The 19,166-nt window shown below is 44.9% G+C and overlaps 1 protein-coding gene across 1 annotated transcript; it reads right to left on the bottom strand.

Moving 5' to 3' along the window:
• Positions 1–9,083: 9,083 nt before the first annotated feature.
• On the bottom strand, positions 9,084–11,950 carry LOC112667674 (calcitonin receptor-stimulating peptide 1). Its single transcript, XM_025459574.3, has 5 exons — positions 11,790–11,950; positions 10,858–10,952; positions 10,407–10,544; positions 9,859–10,043; positions 9,084–9,241 (listed from the first exon to the last, which is right to left on the bottom strand). The coding sequence occupies exons 2-4, from the start codon at positions 10,941–10,943 to the stop codon at positions 9,884–9,886; spliced, it is 384 nt and encodes a 127-aa protein (XP_025315359.2). The 5' UTR covers positions 10,944–10,952; positions 11,790–11,950; the 3' UTR covers positions 9,084–9,241; positions 9,859–9,883.
• Between the last annotated feature and the right edge of the window lie 7,216 nt (positions 11,951–19,166).

The raw sequence follows: 19,166 nt of genomic DNA, 5'->3' as shown, positions 1-19,166 counted from the left end.
TCAACAGGGAAAAATTGAGAGCTTTCCCTTAAGGTCAGGAACACGACAGGGATGTCCACTCACCAGTGTTGTTCAATGCAGTAGTAGAAGTCCTAGCCCAAGCAACCTGCCAACAAAAAGAAATAAAAGGCCAATTGTATTAGCAAAGAAGAAGTCAAATTTTCACTCTTCCCAAATGACATGACACTCTGTGTGGAAGAACCAAAAAGACTCCATTCCCAAATTCCTAGAAGTCATATAGGAATTCCAAGAAGTCATATAGGAATTTAGCAGGGTGGCAGGATATAAAATCAATGCACAGAAATCAGTTGCAATTACATACATTAACAATGAAAAAGAAGAAAGAAAATGAAGGAGTTGATCCCATCTACAATTGCACCCAAAACCATAAGATACCTAAGAATAGACCAAAGAGGTAAAGGATCTGTACTCTGAAAACTATAACATTCATGAAAGAAATCAAGGAAGACACAAAGTAAAATAACAATGTTCCATGCTCATGGATTAGAAGAACAAACATTGCTAAAATGTTTATGCTACCTAGAGCAATCTATACATCCAATGCAATCCCGATCAAAATACCCTCAACTCACTTCACAGAGTTGGAACAAATAATCCTAAAATTTGTATGGAACCAGAAAAGACCCTGAGTAGCCAAAGGAATGTTGAAAAAGAAAACCAGTGCTGGGGACATCACAATGCCTGATTTCAAGCTATATTACAAAACTGTAATCATCAACACAGTATGGTAGTGGCACAAAAAGAGTCACATGGATCAGTGGAACAGAATAAAGAACCCAGAAATGGACCCTCAACTCTGTGGTCAACTAATCTACAAAACAGGAAAGAATGTCCAATGGAAAAAAAGACAATCTCTTCAACAAATGGTGTTGGGAAAATTGGACAGCCACATGCAGAGGAATTGGACTTTTTTAGTAATTAGTTGTATAAGTTCTTTATACTTTATAACTCTTTATTATAAAGAACTCACACAACTCCACAGCAACCCTAAAGAAACAAGTCAAAACACCATTCTGATTAAAGAACGGGCAGAGCTATCACTCCTGCTAGAATGGCTATTACCAAAACCAAGGGGGAAAAAATGAAAAATCAAGAAATAACAATTGTTGATGATACTGTGGAGAAAATAGAAACTTTATGCATTACTATAGGAATGTATGTTAGGGCAACCATGATGGAAAACAGTATGGATGTTCCTCTAAAAATTATGAATGGAACTACCATATCATCTGCAATTCCACTTCTGGGTATTTATCTAAAGAAAAGAAAAACGCAACTTAAAACATGTGCCCCTACATGTTCATTACACCATTATTTACTATAGCCACAGTACGGAAACACTTTGTGTTCAGATAAATGGATAAATAAAATGTGATATACATACACTAGAATATTATTGAGTCATAAGAAAAAGAAGGAAAACTTGCCATTGTGAGAACATGGGTGGACTCGGAGGACATTATACTAGCTGAGATAGTCAAACATGGAAAGATATATACTATATGATATTTCTATGTGGAATAAGGGAAAAAATGATTTTAAAAATATCTTAAACTCATAGATACAAGGAAAGATTGGTGATTGCTAAGTATGGGATGGGGGCTGGGGAGAGGGGTGGGCAAAATGGGTAAAGAGGGTTCATAAAAGGGGGTAAAGTACAAACTAACAGTTATAAAATAAATAAGTCATGGAGTGTAGTATATATCGTGGTGACTATAGTAAAACAATTCTGTATATTTGAATGTTGCTAACAATGTAGATCTTAAAAATTTAAAAAGTGGTTAACTTTATTGCTACTATAGAATTCGTGTACAGTATAGACTCAATGAGAACCACACCCACAACCATGACAACTGTAGAGGCACCAACATCACCATCACAATAAATCCATTCTAGTCAGCCTGCGGGAGATTCAAAGCTGTAAAAGTAGCTGGATTTTTGTATTTGAAAATTGGCTGTACCGGTTTCCACAGGTAGGGTTTTGGAAGGCGTAACAAGCTGAAAAGTGAACGGACTGAAAATTTATCAGTTATTCTAGAAGAGGAAGGAGGGAGAGTAGGAGAGGAAAAAAGGTCAAAATCCTGCTCCCCAAGATTGGAGAGACACAGGGGCAAATACGAGGTGTAATGGCTTACCAGAGGAGAATCACAGAGGGAAACTCAGCAAGAACCAGTGCCTGGAAGTAGAGATGGACTAGGATAACCAGAATTGTGACAAGCGGCTGGACAATTGTAAGAGCTAAAAATTCCAGGAGGACCTGGCCCTGGTTGGGTGGAAGTGTGTTCCACAATTTTGTGAGATTTACATCTAAGACTCCACCAGGTTCTCACAGAAGTATCAAAGAAGATCGATCCCCTTATACTTCTGTAGGGGAGGAGCAAGGAACCATTTTAAATACAGCAGAGCACTGTTTTTCTTAATCACATCTGTCCTCAGCAGAAACTAATTAACTAGAGCTGAAAGTGCTTGGGTATTATCAGAGCCTAAATGACCAGAGGAAGAGAAACACCCAACTCCAGTCAGCTCAAGCCTTCTACATGGTAGAAGGGAAATATCCAACTTTAGCTGGATCTAAGAACCAAAACCAAAAAACTGAAAACATGTGAAGTTTACAGTGCAGAAGCATAGGCTCACATAATCTGAGCCCTTAGGGTAGGTCTGGAGATGCTTCCTCTCCCTCTCTATTCCTAATTGCCAACATTTGGAAGCAATCAAGATGTCCTTCAGAAGGTGAATGGATAAATAAATGGTGGTACATCCAGATGATAGAATATTATTCAGTGGTAAAAAGAAATGAGCTGTGAAGCCATGAAAAGAGATGGGGGTGGGGGGAGGTGCCTGGGTAGCTCACTCGGTTAAGTGTCTGCCTTCTGCTCAGGTCATGGCCTCAGGGTCCTGGGATGGAGCCCTACATTGGGCTACCGATGCAGCAGGGAGTCTGCTTCTCCCTCTCCCTATGCCCCTCCTCCCTGCTCATGCTCTCTCCCTCTCTCAAATAAAAAATAAATAAAATCTTTTAAAAAGAGAGAGAGAGATGGGGGGAACTTAAATGCATATTACTAAGTGCAAGTGGCCAATCTGAAAAGGCTACATACTCTATGGTTCTATATGACATTCTGGAAACAGGCCATGGAGATAGTGAAAACATCCGAGGATTTTTCGAGCAGTGAAAGGACCCTGTATGGTACTGTAATGTTGGATATATGTTATGATACCTTTGTCCAAGGCCACAGAGGATACAAAACTAAGAGTGAACCCCATTAATCTTAAAACTCTCAGTTATTTTCTCAGAAAAAAATGAGTTTCTTTGAGAATAGCAGAGGATTGCAACTCAGGACATGCAAAATCATAGGCAAATCCAATGAAAAAAGGAGAGGAAAATTATTTTATGGAGAAGAAAGAGGACGTTTAGAGGGCTTGTTTTGTAGGAAAGTCCATTGGAGAAAAGCAAGCATTCATGGTAATGATGGTTTCTGATTGGCTGAGTGGTAGTGGTAGCTGATCTCTTGTAGGAGATGAAATGTACATCTTTTTTCTGTTGTGATCTGTAATTTATGATTCTTTCCTATTGAAGATTCTTTGTTGGAGTGTGTGATTGACAGTCCTTCCTATAATTGACTTTGAGTCAATTGACAATTTGACAATTTGACAATGGACTCTGGCCTCCCAACTCTACTGAGGTTTCCCCTTATTAATTTTCACAACGCTAAAGCAAGCTGTGGACTTAGGGCATTATGATGTGCAGTGTAGGTTCATGAATTATATCAACAATGTACCACTCTGGTGAGGGGTGTGGATAATGGGGAAGCTATGCATATGAGGGGGCAGGGGTATGTGGAAAATCTGTGGATCTTTCTCTCAGTTTTACTGTGAATCTGAAACTACTCTGAAAACATAAAATGCTTTCAAAAAGTTGTTTGGACTGTGTAAAGAAGAGGCAAAACCAAAGCTTTCCATCAGTAAGATTACTGAAGAACAGGGGCAGAGAATCCTTTGTCTCTGAATCACTTCCCTAAAACATTTTCAGAGGGCAGCAGAGTCCCTACTGTGGAAGGGAGAGCAGAAGTAACTGCCAAAGAGAGGCAGGAAGTGTACCTTGGGGGTGTAGGGGTTGCTGAGCCCATTAAGCAGGTGGACGCTGTAAACAGTAGAAAAGGGAGATGTCAATGTTTAATTAATAACCTAGATATAAAATTATCTTAACGATGTTGCATGGATGAAAACTTATAGCAAAATTATACTGAAATAAACCAAAGCAAGAAACTTGAGTTCCATAGTGTCAGGCACTCTGTATGTGTTCTCTCGCTTATTCTCACAGTTTAATAAGGTGGGTGTTATTAGCTTTGTTTTATAGGAGAGGAAGTAGTAAGAGAATTGAGCTTGATAATTCTATTTTCCAGATGCCATTGAAGCTCTGAGATGCCAGGACAAGGCTTATCTCTTGCAATATCAGGTAAGAGCTCTGGTCCTCTGGACACAGCTATTGGATCAGAGCAGGACATCGACGTGTCTGCCTGCTTCAGGGCTACTGTGACTTGTAGTGAGAGGCTCAATGATCAGATGGGAATCCTTTATAATTCTTGACCCAACATTTGGGATTTGGGCAAGTTTGCTGAAGGAAAATAAATGTTAGTGCTGCCACTTAAGGTAAGTAAATTGGTGGAAAATAAAACCAAAATCAGATCCATAATAACATTCATAAAATAAAAATTGTAAATTCTTCAAAGTTCAAAGAAAAATCCACTAACTTCCTATAGTTCTCATTATTTGTTGGTTAACCTTGTCCGGAATTATGGTTGATTCCAGAGAGTGTTTTGTTTGAACAGTGGGTTCATTGGTGGTTGCGGTGAGAATCAGGTTGTAGAAAGAATGCTGGGTATCAGGAGCCGGGATTCTGATTCCTACCCCCAGCTCAAATGGTGTGAATTTGAGAAAATCATATGGCATCTGATTTCCACATTGGTCATACTTATCTATTGGATTGAGAGATTTTGAAGTTCCCTTCTAATTCTAACAGCCTACAAATGTGCTGCCAACTTTATGCTGTCTTTAAAGTAATTATTTGTGACAAGGTACTCACTCCTTGGCCTCCTCCATTTGCCTTGTCAGGTACTGTTGGTTTGTAACTCCATTCTCCTGTGTTTCCAAACCAGCAATGGCTAGTTGTGTACTTCTCGCACTGCATCATTCTTACCCCCTTTTCTCCTTCCCTCTTCCACTTGGAAGGACTCTTGTGATTTTACTGGGTTTATTGGGATAATCCAGGATATCCTTCTCAAGTTCTCAATTTAATCACATCTTCAGAGTCCCTTCTGCTATGTATAGTAAGATATCCTCAGTATCCAGGGATTAGAATAAATCACAATGTATGAAGGATGGGTGGAACATTTTTCTGGCTACCACAATACTAGAAGACTAGTCTGACTGGCAAGGCCTGTAAGTCTTAGATGCTTGGAGAAAGAAGCTGCTGTGGGCTAGAGCCAGAAAGTGGCTGAATAGAGGACAAGTTACAGAGTCCCTGATAAGGATGTGGGGCAGGGAGTGGGGAGACAAGACAACTCCTCTTTATATCAGGTGCTGTTCTCCGTGCTCCTTCTGTTGGAAAGGGAGCCCTCCTGAACATGACCTGTATGGCTGTCCACATTCACTCCCTGCATAGGGTTGTCTAGAAATCATGAGATCTCAAGTAAAAGATCTTCATCCCTCAGCAACTTCCAGTGTATTAGGTGTCCTGCAATAATCCTGTTCACATGTGCTACAGAAAATGGGGAGGTATGGAGCAAATTGGTGCCGATTGGGTGCAACTCCAGTAGAGGTGAGAAATGGAGAGCTTTGCCATTATACTACTCTAGGCCTTGCTAGGGACTTAGGATGCTATTAAATCAACCCTAAAGTTGGGACATGGACTTTGAGCCCCATGCCTCTGCTAGACTTCTTTAACAATAACCAAATAGCAAGGCTGTTAAACAAACCCTGGATTAAAAACCACCTGAAGAGAGGCGCCTGGGTGGCTCAGTGGTTGAGCATAAACATTTGGCTCAGGTTGTGATCACAGGGTCCTGGGATCGAGTTCCTTTCGAGTCCCCACAAGGAGCCTACTTTTCCCTCTGCCTGTGTCTCTTCCTCTCTCTCTGTCTCCCATGAAGAAATAAATAAGAGCTTATAAACAAAAATAAATAAATAAAATATAAAAACCACCTGATGAAAACTACTTTTTAAAGAAGTATTCAGAACCTTCACTGAGAAATTTCTGGTAAAGTCAATGAGGGAAAGGGAAAGGGAAAATACAGATATACCACATCCAGAATGAAAAGAAAGATAAAATGTCAAATATGAAGATTTTAAATTGTAATAAAAATAGAATTTGCTAACCATGCAAAATATTCAAAATAACAGATTTCATGGAAATATACATTAATCAAGAATAGATAGAATAAAATAAATAATATAAATATAGAGTAGAATAAGCATAGCAGAAATTTAAAAACCTTAAGTACTCTGTGAGAAAACCAAAACCTAAAGGAACTGTGTATTAAAGTCAACATTTGAATTATGTAAAGCTTTAACCTCAGACAGTTTCCATGCTTTCTACATTGACGTGAAACATATTAAAAATTCAAGTTTGCTAACTCATTACATGACATTAGCATAGCCCTAATATTAAACTTAACAATGGTAGTACACAATCCTTAATAACTCAGAGCACACTAAATTTGGAAATACACCTTACTATATATTTTCTGACCAAATAGTGTCTATCAAGAAGCAGTGTAGTCATTTAAGACACCAGACTCCTTTGCCCTACTATGAAGGAAACCGTATTACAAGTTCTTAGACAATTCTCAATGGAGGAGAAAAGACAGGCCAGAAAGACATTAGCATATAAGGATAGTGTTAAAAATCAATGTGAGACATGTTGGTTTATTTAATAAATGGTTTTTAAAAAGTAGATATAATCTTATTATTGATACACTCTATCACATCTTTGTGGTTATAAAAACTATTTTTCTCAAACCTATCGTATTGTCATGGAGTATTTACAGAGCCAACATTGAACCATGCATTTGGAGGTAATTCCGAAAGCTAATGGCTTACTAAGTGGGGTACATTCGTTTCATAACAAAAATTCTTGATACATATATTTCACCAGCAGTTCTATCCTTTTTTGCTTCACATAATTTGAGGCCATGCGGTTGGTACATGTATGTCTGTTACCAACGTATCATCTTGCCATTTAGTACCTTTTCCCATCAAATGACACATTTCCATTTCTAATAAGGTTTCTTGCCTTGAATTCTATTTTGATCATATGTTACGAATTTATTCTACTTATTTTTGTTTATATTTGTCACGTATCTTTTACTACCCATATATTTTAATCTATTCTGAGTCCTTTAGTTCTAAATGTTTCTCTTGTGGAATGAACATTGTCAGATTCTTTTAAAAAAAAATGCAACCTGATAATCTTGGCTCTTAATTGGTGAATTTAATATACCACTATTCTAAAAGCACTATGAATATTTATTACTGCCATCTCTACTCAATTGTGGATTCACAAAATATTTTAGGGCCTAAATAGGAGGGGAGCATTTTGCAACACTTGTGGTGGGCAGGTGCAAACACTTGAGAGGGTTGATGCCAAAAGGTGGAGGATGAAGAATAGTAAGAAGGCCAGTATGTGAGAGGGAAGTAGAGGATGAGGTCAGGCAGGTCATGGCACTGGTGGTGAGAGGAGGGGAGGGAAGACCGGTGTGGACCTTAGAAGTCACTGCAGTGCCCTAGGTGTCTACTCCATGGAATGGGCAGTCAATGGAGTACTTTCTGCATAAAGGAGACAATTGGGTGATTTATAGCAACAGTGGGTGACAGTGTGGAGTATAGACTGAATGGGGACGAGGGTCATAATCCTATGGGCTCCTGAGGAAATAACTAGAATCGATGGGTAGAAGGGGGTGACTTTTCCAAGTAAACTACCTTACCTAACTGACCATCCACCAGTGAACCTGGCCACACAGTCACCCTGGGAGGCAGTCAGCAGCATGTTACTGACAGTCCCAGCAGATGCCAGGGATGCTGAGTCTGGGAAATTCCTACATCAGATCAGGCATTAAACTCGGACATCCCAGACTCCTTCCAGTACATCCAGTACATCTCCGATGTCACAGCACATGTCCCCCTAATCTCCCCCAGTTCGAATGCAGGAGGTTTGGTCCCTTCTGTCATTGCTGTAGTCCTGGTGCCTAGAATAGTGTCCACCAAATAGCAGCCACTCGATGAGTACTCGTTGGGTGTGGGAATGTCTCTGTTACACATATCGCAGCGTTTTGAGCACCATGCTTTTCTTCTCAGCACCCCAGAGAATAAGAAAAGTTGGACTGGGTGACACCTGATGACCTTTCCAGGCCTGCTGGTCTGAGACTGCATCTCAGACTCTGAGCCATTGTTTGTAAAGGGCTTTGTGGGCTATGGGGTGGAGGAGGGGTGCTTATGGGCAGGAAAGGGAAAGATGGATAAGGGCAAACCTGAGTCAAGGGGAATTACACAGATAACCTCTGGTGCTGGGGACCAGGGAACTCTGAAGGTAAAGGGGAATTGCCTTTCAGGTGTATAGAGTTCTAATTCCATTAAGGGTGTTTTCCTAAAAGCCAAAAGGACAGGACACTGAGGACCCATCCCACCCCAAGCATGTTTCATTTGCTTCGTGGATCACCCTGGTCAACAAAGCCTTCACAGGTCTTTAGGCTTTCCTGGGAAAAACACCACAAATAGCAGGAGAGACGCCTTTTAAGTGGATCGAAAACCCTTTCTTATCTTGATGAAGTTCACCAGTGACAACATTTCTTCAAACAGTTTCGTGCAGGCACGGCATGGATCATGGGCCCCCCAGACACCCACCAGGCAGCTTTCCACATCTCCCCCCGCCCCCAAGATTTACCAGGATTGCCAACATCTGTAGGTTGGCTGACAGGGCCCATCTGGTAGCCCATCTACCAGATAAGCCAATGAGACAGGCTGTTGTATTTATCAAACAATCGAGTACAAAAAGATTTCACACCAGGCAATTGCAATGATTTTATTCTCTTTATTTAGTTTTACTTTATTTCAAACAAGACACAATGTTTTAATAGTAAGCATGCATATGTATGTGTCTTCCATGCTCTGCATTCTATAAGTTGTTTTCATTATAAGTTAAGAGAAGTAGAGTTCACTTCATGGTGACCTGCAAAAAAAAAAAAATCACAGCCAGAATTTAGTAACTTATTAATTGTGAAAATATGGACATCTATTATCTCGTTGACTGTTCATAACAATACCAGCAATTGGTACTATTGTTACCCCTGATTCACAGATAGGGGAACTCACTCGAATACAGCATCTGGGCAGGGGGCATACAACTAATAGAAGACAAACTCAGTTCTTGATCCCAAGAGTATGCTCTGAATCAGGGGTACCTGACAGTATAGTGTTTACACCCAGAGGATGTCATTACCTTTCAAAGGATAGAATGATCACTTGTAACTGCAGGGGACAGTCATTGAAATCTACAGATCTGTCTTTGCTGGAAGATGATCTCACTGTCACAGGGAAATACTGGTAACTTGGAGGGAAAGAACCCAGATTCTAGGAGTTTCAGCTCCTGGGACTGCCTGTTCTCTCTCCAGACACTGGAGTAAAGGGGCAGGGGCAAGATGGCAGAGAAGTAGGGTCTCCAGACACTGGAGTGGGCACATTCCCCTGTGGATTTTTTCTACTATTTGGGTTCACAGAGGGTTAAAGTGTGGGCTGCACCCCTGCAATTTTTGGCTTTCCATCCTCCCACAGTACAAGGGCAATCACCTTCTTCCTGGGGTCATGTCACTGCTTAAGCCTTAAGTTCCCTGCGGCGTCGATTGTAGACCTTGAAGCCCATGCTGGTGGGCAGCAAGTTGGTGTTTGCCACACTTCCGGCTCTGCTCAGCAAGCCTCCCAGCCAATGGGCCACACAGGTGGCAGAGTTGCAGGATCTCTTCTGGACAGCAACCCTAATTATTAGTAAGATGGAGAAAGAAGAGACGACCTGTCAGGGAGGGGTTCACACTTACCAGTCCTAACTCCTCCAATGCTGGAAGCACCCTCAGCGCTGCCAGTCCAATTTCAGAGTGGGGGACTTCATACCTTCCCCAACTGCTTACAGAAAGGGATCTTTTTACATGTGCTCTAACCATAGTCTCTCTGTGTGACCTGTAGTTTCAGTGGAGACTAAGCTGGACCCCAGGCTGAGGTGAACAGGGGCAGCGTGCTGGCCCCAGGTCCTGCTGTGTTCTCTCCTTTCTCTTGGGATATGCCTTCCTGGGCATGACAGGAGGGAGGGGATGCCCTGAGCTGAACAGGGTGGTGAGCCTCACCTGGAGCCCTCAGTCTCCTGCTCCTGCTCCAGCTCATGAGTCTTCATCTGCATATAGTCCTTCATCACTGCAGCCAGGAGGAGGCGCAATTCCTCCTCATTGCGCACACCAGAGTCTGGAGGATTTTCCAAAGCAGACCTGGGGAGGGAAAGAAAACCCAATACAAACTGAGTCTCTCTCTGTCTCTCCCCAGAATAATAAACCAGGCTTCCTGGTAAAATAACAGGAAGCATTGAGACTCAATGAGTTGTATGAAATTTATAATAAAGAATATTGTATATAATTTCTATTTTTCAGTTAAGTGCTACACATCTTTATATCAGAAAAATATACACTCCCCCTTTGCCCCTCGCTAGTTGGTAAACATTCAGCACACCACAATTCTGAGAAAGGAATTGTCTGATCCCAGGAGCAGTGGGAGGTGAGTCCACTCCTGGCCGAGCTGTCTTACCTGAATGGTGCTGCCTGGAGGAAGCCCACCTGGTACAGCGCCAGGATGCCGAGAACCAGGAAAGGGGAGAACTTCCAGAAGCCCATGACGCTTCTCTGTAAAGAAATAATGATGTCACCTTTTGCACCAATTTGAAGCCCAGGGACCTGGACTCTAATCCTACTTCTGCCTATAAGTCCCTAGAGTGGTGACTTCAGGCTGGTCATGTCATTCCCCTCACAATTGTTTCCTCCTGAAAGATCCAGTGAACCTGTTTAGCAAAGACAAAGGAGTAACAACAAAGCTATCCTAGCAGTACAAGTGGGTGAAGTACAAGTGGGTGAAGAAGACTCAGTCCACAGCCACCTCCCCACCACCCTGAACACTCTCAGATTCACCTCCTTGCCATGTCTCCAACGAAGACAGTCTCTGGCATCCTGTCACCAAAGTTGCTCTCATATCACAACCCAGAACTGTCCAACCTATGGAGGACTTTTGCGAACTTACTAAGGGGGCTTACTGTTCCAGGCTTCCTACACTGATCTCTTTGAGCCTATTTGCCACCCACAGATGCTGGCCCAAGTTCCAAACTGATTTTCCAGGGACGATAGGCACAAGACAGGATCCGTGAGCACCCTTGCATCCCACTGTGTGCGCAGAATCCACGGAACTACAGTGTCCTGAGCGCAAGTGCAGCAAGAGACAGCAAGGATGAAGCCTGTCTCAGCACGGAAAGAGTGCAGTAGGGAGTCCTGAAACTGAGACTGTCCAGTGTTACCTGGGGCAGGAGCCTGCGATGAATCGCAGAGTAACAGATTTCGTGAGGAGACCCAGACAGAAGTGCAGAGAAACTCCAAGACACGCAGGGAGAGCAGCTACAAGAAAGATGAATGCAGAAGAGGGAGAGAAGAAGGAGAGAGAATCACACAACTAAGCGGGAATCTCGGGATTACCTGTCTGCAGGCAGCCGGTGGCTCGGAGCACAGGCGGCGGCAGCTGTGGCAGTGTTGGCGTCCGATGTCAGGCGATGGCACCGTGGATGTGGCAGGGACCCTTGAGCTGAGCAGTGGCTCTGCTGCCTCCCAGCACCAGCAGCTGCTCTTATTCCCGCCGCTCTGGGTCTGGGCGGGGGGTCCAGGAGCTCTGAGCAACCAATGAGGAGACAGATCGCAGTACCTGATGGTTTGTGTCACCCATTTGCGTCTATAACCTAGAACACTCAGCAGGACCATCCCACTTGTATTTGCATTGAGGTCATTGATAGGAGTGGAGGGAGGGAGAGGGATGGGAGTTTGGGGGAACCAAGGAAAAATAGCCTTAATATGAACAGGAAGTTGAGGGCAGTTTGATGTCATGGTAAATTTCACCGGTTCATTTCTGCTGGGTTTTGAACGTGCGCCCCCTCCATCCCCAGCAGTGCAGTCTTCTAGGGCAAGATTCCGGAGGCAGGGAATCCTGGCTCCCCAAGCCTGAACCTGATCCCCCCTCAGTGAAGCTTGGGGGGTTAACAACCTGTAGCAGCAGCAGCAGCAATGATTCTGGGCAAAAGCAGAGTGTCCGATTCCGGCAGCTGGAATCACTCACAGAGGGGCAGGGTTAATGGAAAGCAAGAGATGCAAGTGACCGCAAGAACGTTGTCAGAACTGAATGTAGCTGTGCTAATTTCAGGCAAAAGATCAAGGGCAATTAACTTCCCAGCACCTCACTATACTCATCTTTGAAATGGGACCATATAGCCATCTTGACAAATGTTCTCATTAGTAGCAGTGTGTCTGTTCTCTAGCTAAGGAGGGATTTAGAAGAGCCCTCAGGTCCACATGGAGGATTCAGTGAAATCGCGGTCTCAATTTTCCAGATTCCCACCATGTGTGGCGTCTGCAATTGGCCCCTGGCGGTCTGTCAAGTGGGTGAAGAGATGCTGGTAGCCCCGTGGGGGCTGAGCCTGAGGGTGTAAAGCACCGATGCTTCCCAGGGCTGCAGATGGACATCCACCCTTCCTCTTCCTAGCTCGCCATCCATCACTTCCCGCTCCTCAGCCTGCTGGAGCCATTTGCTCAGCTGCCCCTGGCTTCCGGCGGCTGTTTGCCAAGTTATCCCAGGAGCGTGAAATTCCAGCCCCGTGCCTGCATCCACCGCCCTTCAGTCCTCCACTAGAGAGCAGAGCTGGCGTGAAGATAGTGAAGAGTTGCTGTGGATACGGACGCTCACACCCAAAGCTTTCCCCCAAACTCGTTTCTACCTCTAAACGTGCGCGTGCTCCCCAGAGCACAGGCGGGCACAGTGGGTCTGACACCCGGGCATCCACGAGGGATCCCCCTGAATCAAGCCCAAGCTGCCTCCGACCCTCTGACACGCCGAAGCAGGTGGTGAGCTGCTCAAACCACACCCGCACTCACTCTCAATTTTAAGCATGCTCTCGGTGTTGCACCTCCACTCTCTCCAGGACCCACCAACTGGAGGGTTTTAGGACCCCTCCACCTGTTCTTTCCACTGCCAGCTCCTCTGAGGTCCTGAGACCCGACTTGCTGCTCTTAAACATAGAGCCCTAAGAAAGAAGCTTCTCAAGGTTCCCAGGATCTCCTGGCCAGAGGGCAGCGCACAGTCCTCATTCTCTACACAGGTACCTGCAGGGCTAGGCAGGTTGTGGCACAGCATTTGGCACAGGGTACCTGCTGGATTTGCGCCAGGGACGCACCAGAACTGCGCAAGCAACGCGCCAGAATTGTGGTGGCACGCAAGGTGTGCCAGCCCAGTCGGGGAGGACTCTGTACCCGGGCTGTGCCGCGCAGGCAGGGACCCAGTTAGGTGGTTCTCCCAGGCGGAGCAGAAATACCGCCCGGGTACATCGTACGCAATCCGGGCAGCAGTGCACCCCTCTCCTCGGTTCACAGGAGACTTTGCATTTCATAGGACACCTGTGCCTTGTGCCCCGGTTTTCCTTCCTGTTTGGTGGCCTCTGTGTCGGGGACACCTAGTTTCCAAGATGCCCGTATAGCGCTGTCTTCCATCTAAACCCCTGGTACCACCTGACCCTGAGGGAGTGAGTTCGGGACTGGTGAATGGAGTCTCTAAACCTCGCTCTCCGGACACCTGGGTGGCTCCACGGTGGAGTGTCTGCTTTTGGCTCAAGGTGTGATCCCGGAGTCCTGGGATCGAGTCCCACATCGGGCTCCCTGCATGGACCCTGCTTCTTTCTCTGCGTATGTCTCTGCCTCTCTGTGTGTGTCTCTCACGAATAAAGAAATAAAATCTTTAAAAATGAATAAATAAATAAATAAAACTCGCTCTCCTCACGGTGGACTGGCCGGACGGCGGGTTCTTCCTCTAGTGTGAACTACAAAACCATTCTCCACTGAGTCCATCCCTGACTTACCGAGTAAATTCAAGGAAGTGTAGACCTTCATGCATGCGGGTTGCTTAGATTATGTTCAGCTATCCTGAAACCTCTGCAAACTTAGGGCTACATAGAACACGACCTCGTATATAAGTCGCCAAGGTAAATACTGATTTTAAGATAGCCACTTGCCTATTTTGCTCTTGGTTTTGTAACCGTATTGAATAACTTGGTGTGAGGAGGCTCACATTTTGAGCTCCATCCCCCTCCGGAGTCAGGTCCCCCGGTAGGCAAGGCAAGTCTGCCCCGTAGCTCGTAGCTGTGACCACGGACCACCGCAACTGGGGGACTGGCAGCAGTGTGTCCTCCCTGCCATCAGTGCCTGAGTACACAGGTGCGTGGCTGGACGCGGAGCTCGGCACCAGGTCCCACAAGATTCATCTTCCACAAAGCCCTGTGACACTGCTGCCTGGTGGGAGAAGCGGACAAACCACAGAAGTACTTTCTCAAAGAAGTTTAGGAGATCGATGGCCACAACTTCCTGATTGCCTCTGAGTAGTTCCAGCTCCCACCTGCTGTCGGGGGGACCCCTACCGTCATGACTTCCACAGTGGAAGGTATCGCAGGGACGACAGGCACAATATGTGCTTCACCCAGATCCCAGACAAGACCGTGTCCATAAGTGTGGTGGATGCCTTCAGCATAGGGGTGCCTCTGGCAAAGTAGGACCCTCAGCACTCCCAGAACTGTGGCACTCACTACCAGCTCCCTTTGAGGTAGTCTGAGGCTGCATGCCAAGTATCCTGGCCATTCATTGCCTGTGGGGGACAAACTGAAGGATGGCCATCTGCATTCGTGGGTCCTGTCTGTTTTCAGCTTTGTCCGGTGGGACTAGAGTCCCCACGTTTTTCCTGTCCTACTGCGGGAGGAGAACTGAGAGTTTTGGGTCAGAGATCAGTGTGATCCCCCTGACTATCCTCTCAACCTTCTTCTTCTTCTTCTTCTTTCTTCTGTCCTCTTTCTTCTTTCTTCTTTCTTCTTTTTTCTTCTTTCTTCTTCTTTCTTCTTTCTTCTTCTTCTTCTTCTACTTCTTCTTTCTTTCTTCTTCTTCTTTCTTTCTTCTTCTTCTTTCTTCTTCCTTTCTTCTTTTTTTTCAAATAGAGCCTTTTTAAAAAAAAGATTTATTTATTTATTTGACAGAGAGAGAGAGAGCACAAGCAGGGGGAGCGGCAGGCAGAAAGAGGGAGAAGCAAGCTTCCTGCTAGGCAAGGATCCCCAAGTGCAGTTTGATCCCAGGACAGCAGACACTTACCCAACTGAGCCACCCAGGTGCCCCTCCTCTCAACCTTCTTGAATAAAATAATTTAAAGAGAAAAAAGAATCCAAACCATTTTCCGCTGAGCTCCTACCTGATTATCAAGTGCAATGAAGGAACAAGTTTAGATCTTTGTGTGTGCAGCTCGCCCTGAGACAGGCAAACTTTGAACATTATCTGAGCTTTTCATGGGGTTGCATCCACAAACAGCATGATGGGATGATCTGCTCTCATCATATTTACACTAACTCTCAATTTTAAGTATGTGCCCTAAAACAGAGTTATACAGCAACGCAAAGGAGGGATTTAGGACCCGACTCCCGATCCTTTCACTCCCGATGTCACACCTAGAGGGTCTGCAGTCCTGACTTGCTGCCCTCAACGTGTAGAGTACCTAGAAAGAAGCTTCTCCCTGTTGCCAGGATCTCGGAGTCTGAGCACGCAGTGCACAACCCTCAGCCTATACACAGTATCCCAGCGCCTCTGCAAGCATGGCCATTGCTCGTGCATTGAGAGCCCCCGGCTGCAAATCCCCCCGCCCACAGGGCGGGCTGAGAACCCGGTTGGTTGGGCTGCATCACGGGGCTGTAGGTGGCAGGCAGAGACCCCAGCCAGCCAGAAACTAGCCCCGATTGCGCTCTGAGTGACAAGAGCAGCGGTCCCCAAAAGCTTCAGCACTTTAGGACACACCTGCCTTGTGCCACATCTCTTCCCCTTCCAGGTCGGTGGCCTCTGCTTGGGGACACCCTGCCTCTGAGATGTCCTTATTCAGCGTTCCTCCTTTTTAACTCTTGGTGCTGCACTGCCGTGAGGGAATGAAAGCTCCGGGCTGGAGAACTCCTGGCAGGATATATTGGCAAGGCTGTGGGGGAACCAGGAATGGGAAACCTGGTTGATGGGATGAAAATGCACTTAGGCACAGAGTGAAGAAAGCAGAGCTGAGCAAGGGACAGGGCTCCGGATGGTAGATCCCAGGCTCAGTGCCTTCTAGAGGCTACATACAGATAGCCCCTGCTGAGACCCAGTTGGGAACTTTGGGGCTCAGTGGTGTAGGCCCTGAGTTTTGGCCACAGGCTTTTCACCTGGAGGTGCAGAGCCAAAATGGTGAGGGCAGCATCATAGAGACTGTGTGGCAGGAGGTTGGACTCTGCCACTTGAGGCTGTTGTAGGTGACTGCTCTGCTCTAAGGGACCACGGACTTTGACAGAAATGTGATTGCCCCCATGACTCGAGGTTTCTAACAAAAGAACCTCGAATCATTTATAAATTGAATCATTTATAGATATACGTGTCCTTGGACTGCATTTTTCTGATGAGAGAACCAACCATACCATTCACCAGTACCGTGGTGACTGCAGAATGGCTGAGAAATGACCTACTCTAGTAGCCAGTTTCGTAGCCACCTCACTTTGCTGGCTCAGCATTTGTCCCCTGGTTGCCATGTTGCCTTAAGCCTGCAAAGCCTACATTCATTCCTTACTCTGAGTTCTTTGGTGGCTACAAAACACAGGCTGCTGCTGTGTGGAGGAATCAGGTGCTAGCACCTGAGGGTGCTAGGGTGGCTCCCAGCAGTTTCAAGCTTTACTTTGTCATTCTCTCTAGAGGAACTCATCCCTCAAGCATTCTTTGAACTTGTAAGAAGTACCTGATGGTGAGTTCGGGGCCAGGGTTAAAAAAAATTCTTCTTTTTGGGCACTTAGCACCAAGTCTGACATACCCATAGGCATTCAGCCAGTATTTGTTGAATGAATGGAAATGAATTTAGGCACAGAGTGAAGAAAGCAGAGCTGAGCAAGGGACAGGGCTCCAGATGGTAGATCCCAGGCTCAGTGCCTTCTAGAGGCTACATACAGATAGCCCCTGCTGAGACCCAGTTGGGAACTTTGGGGCTCAGTGGTGTAGGCCCTGAGTTTTGGCCACAGGCTTTTCACCTGGAGGTGCAGAGCCAAAATGGTGAGGGCAGCATCATAGAGACTGTGTGGCAGGAGGTTGGACTCTGCCACTTGAGGCTGTTGTAGGTGACTGCTCTGCTCTAAGGGACCACGGACTTTGACAGAAATGTGATTGCCCCCATGACTCGAGGTTTCTAACAAAAGAACCTCGAATCATTTATAAATAGAATAATTTATAGATATACGTGTCCTTGGACTGCATTTTTCTGATGAGAGAACCAACCATACCATTCATCAGTACAGTGGTGACTGCAGAATGGCTGAGAAATGACCTACTCTAGTAGCCAGTTTCATAGCCATCTCACTTTGCTGCCTCAGCACTTGTCCCCTGGCTGCCATGTTGCCTTAAGCCTGCAAAGCCTACATTCATTCCTTACTCTGAGTTCTTTGGTGGCTACAAAACACAGGCTGCTGCTGTGTGAGAGGAATCAGGTGCTAGCACCTGAGGGTGCTAGGGTGGCTCCCAGCAGTTTCAAGCTTTACTTTAAAGGTCAATCACTCTACACATAGATCAATGGAACAGAGTAGAGAACCCAGAAAGAAACCCATGTTTTTATGGTTGATTTTTGTCTACAACAAAAGGAGGCACAAATATGTAATGACAAAAGGACAGTCTCCAACAAGTGGTGTTGGGGAAGCTGGACAGCTGTATGCAAAAGAGTGAAACTGGACCAATTTTTTTAGAACATACACAAAAATAAACTCAAAATGCATTAAAGACCTAAATGTGAGATATGAAGCCATGAAAGTCCTAGAAGAGAGCACAGGCAGTAATTTCTCTGACATTGGTCAAAGAAACATTTTTCTAGATACGAGTTTTCAGTCAAGGGAAATGAAAGCAAAAATAGACTATTAGGACTTTATCAAAAGAAAAACCTCTGCACAGTGAAGGAAACAATCCACAAAACTAAAAGAAAACCTACTGAATGGGAAGAGATGCTTGCAAATGATATATCTAATAGTGAATATCCAAAATATATAAAGAACTTGTACAATTTAGCACCAAAAAGCACAGGATCCCATTCAGAAATGGGCAGGACACATGAAAAGACATTTCTCCAAAGAAGACATACACGTGACCAACAGAAACGCCAAAATATGCCCAACATGGTTACTCCACAGAGAAATACAATCAAAACTGCACTGAGATATCATTTCACACCTGTCAGAATGGCTAAAGTCAAAAACATAAAACACAACAAATGTTAGCAAGATTGTGGTGAAAAAGGAAACCTCATGCACCATTGGTGGGAATGCAAATTGCTATAGCCCCTGTGGAAGATGGTATGGAGGTTTCTCAAAACATTGAAAATATAATTGCCAAAAATAAAAAAAGAAAATATAATTGCCATATGATCCAGTAATTCCAGTATTTGGTATTTACCCAAAGGATACGAAGATACTCATTTGAAAAAATAAATGCACTTCTATATTTCAGCATTACTTACAATACCCAAATATGGAGGCAACCCAAGTGTCCATTGGAAGATTAATGGATATAGAAGATGTGGTATATATACAATGGACTATGAGCCAACTATAAAAAAGAATGAGGGAAGCCCGGGTGGCTCAGTGGTTTGGAGCCTGCCTTCGGCCCAGGGTGTGATCCTGGAAACCAAGGATCGAGTCCCACATCGGGCTCCCTGCATGGAGCCTGCTTCTCCCTCTGCCCTGTGTCTGTGCCTCTCTCTCTGTGTGTGTCTCTCTCATGAATAAAGCAAATATTTAA

The sequence above is a fragment of the Canis lupus genome, chromosome 21 (assembly GCF_003254725.2).
Source record: "Canis lupus dingo isolate Sandy chromosome 21, ASM325472v2, whole genome shotgun sequence".
Taxonomy (NCBI): domain Eukaryota; kingdom Metazoa; phylum Chordata; class Mammalia; order Carnivora; family Canidae; genus Canis; species Canis lupus.
Note: the sequence above shows the minus strand (reverse complement) of the source record. Positions and strands in the feature narration are given on the sequence as shown.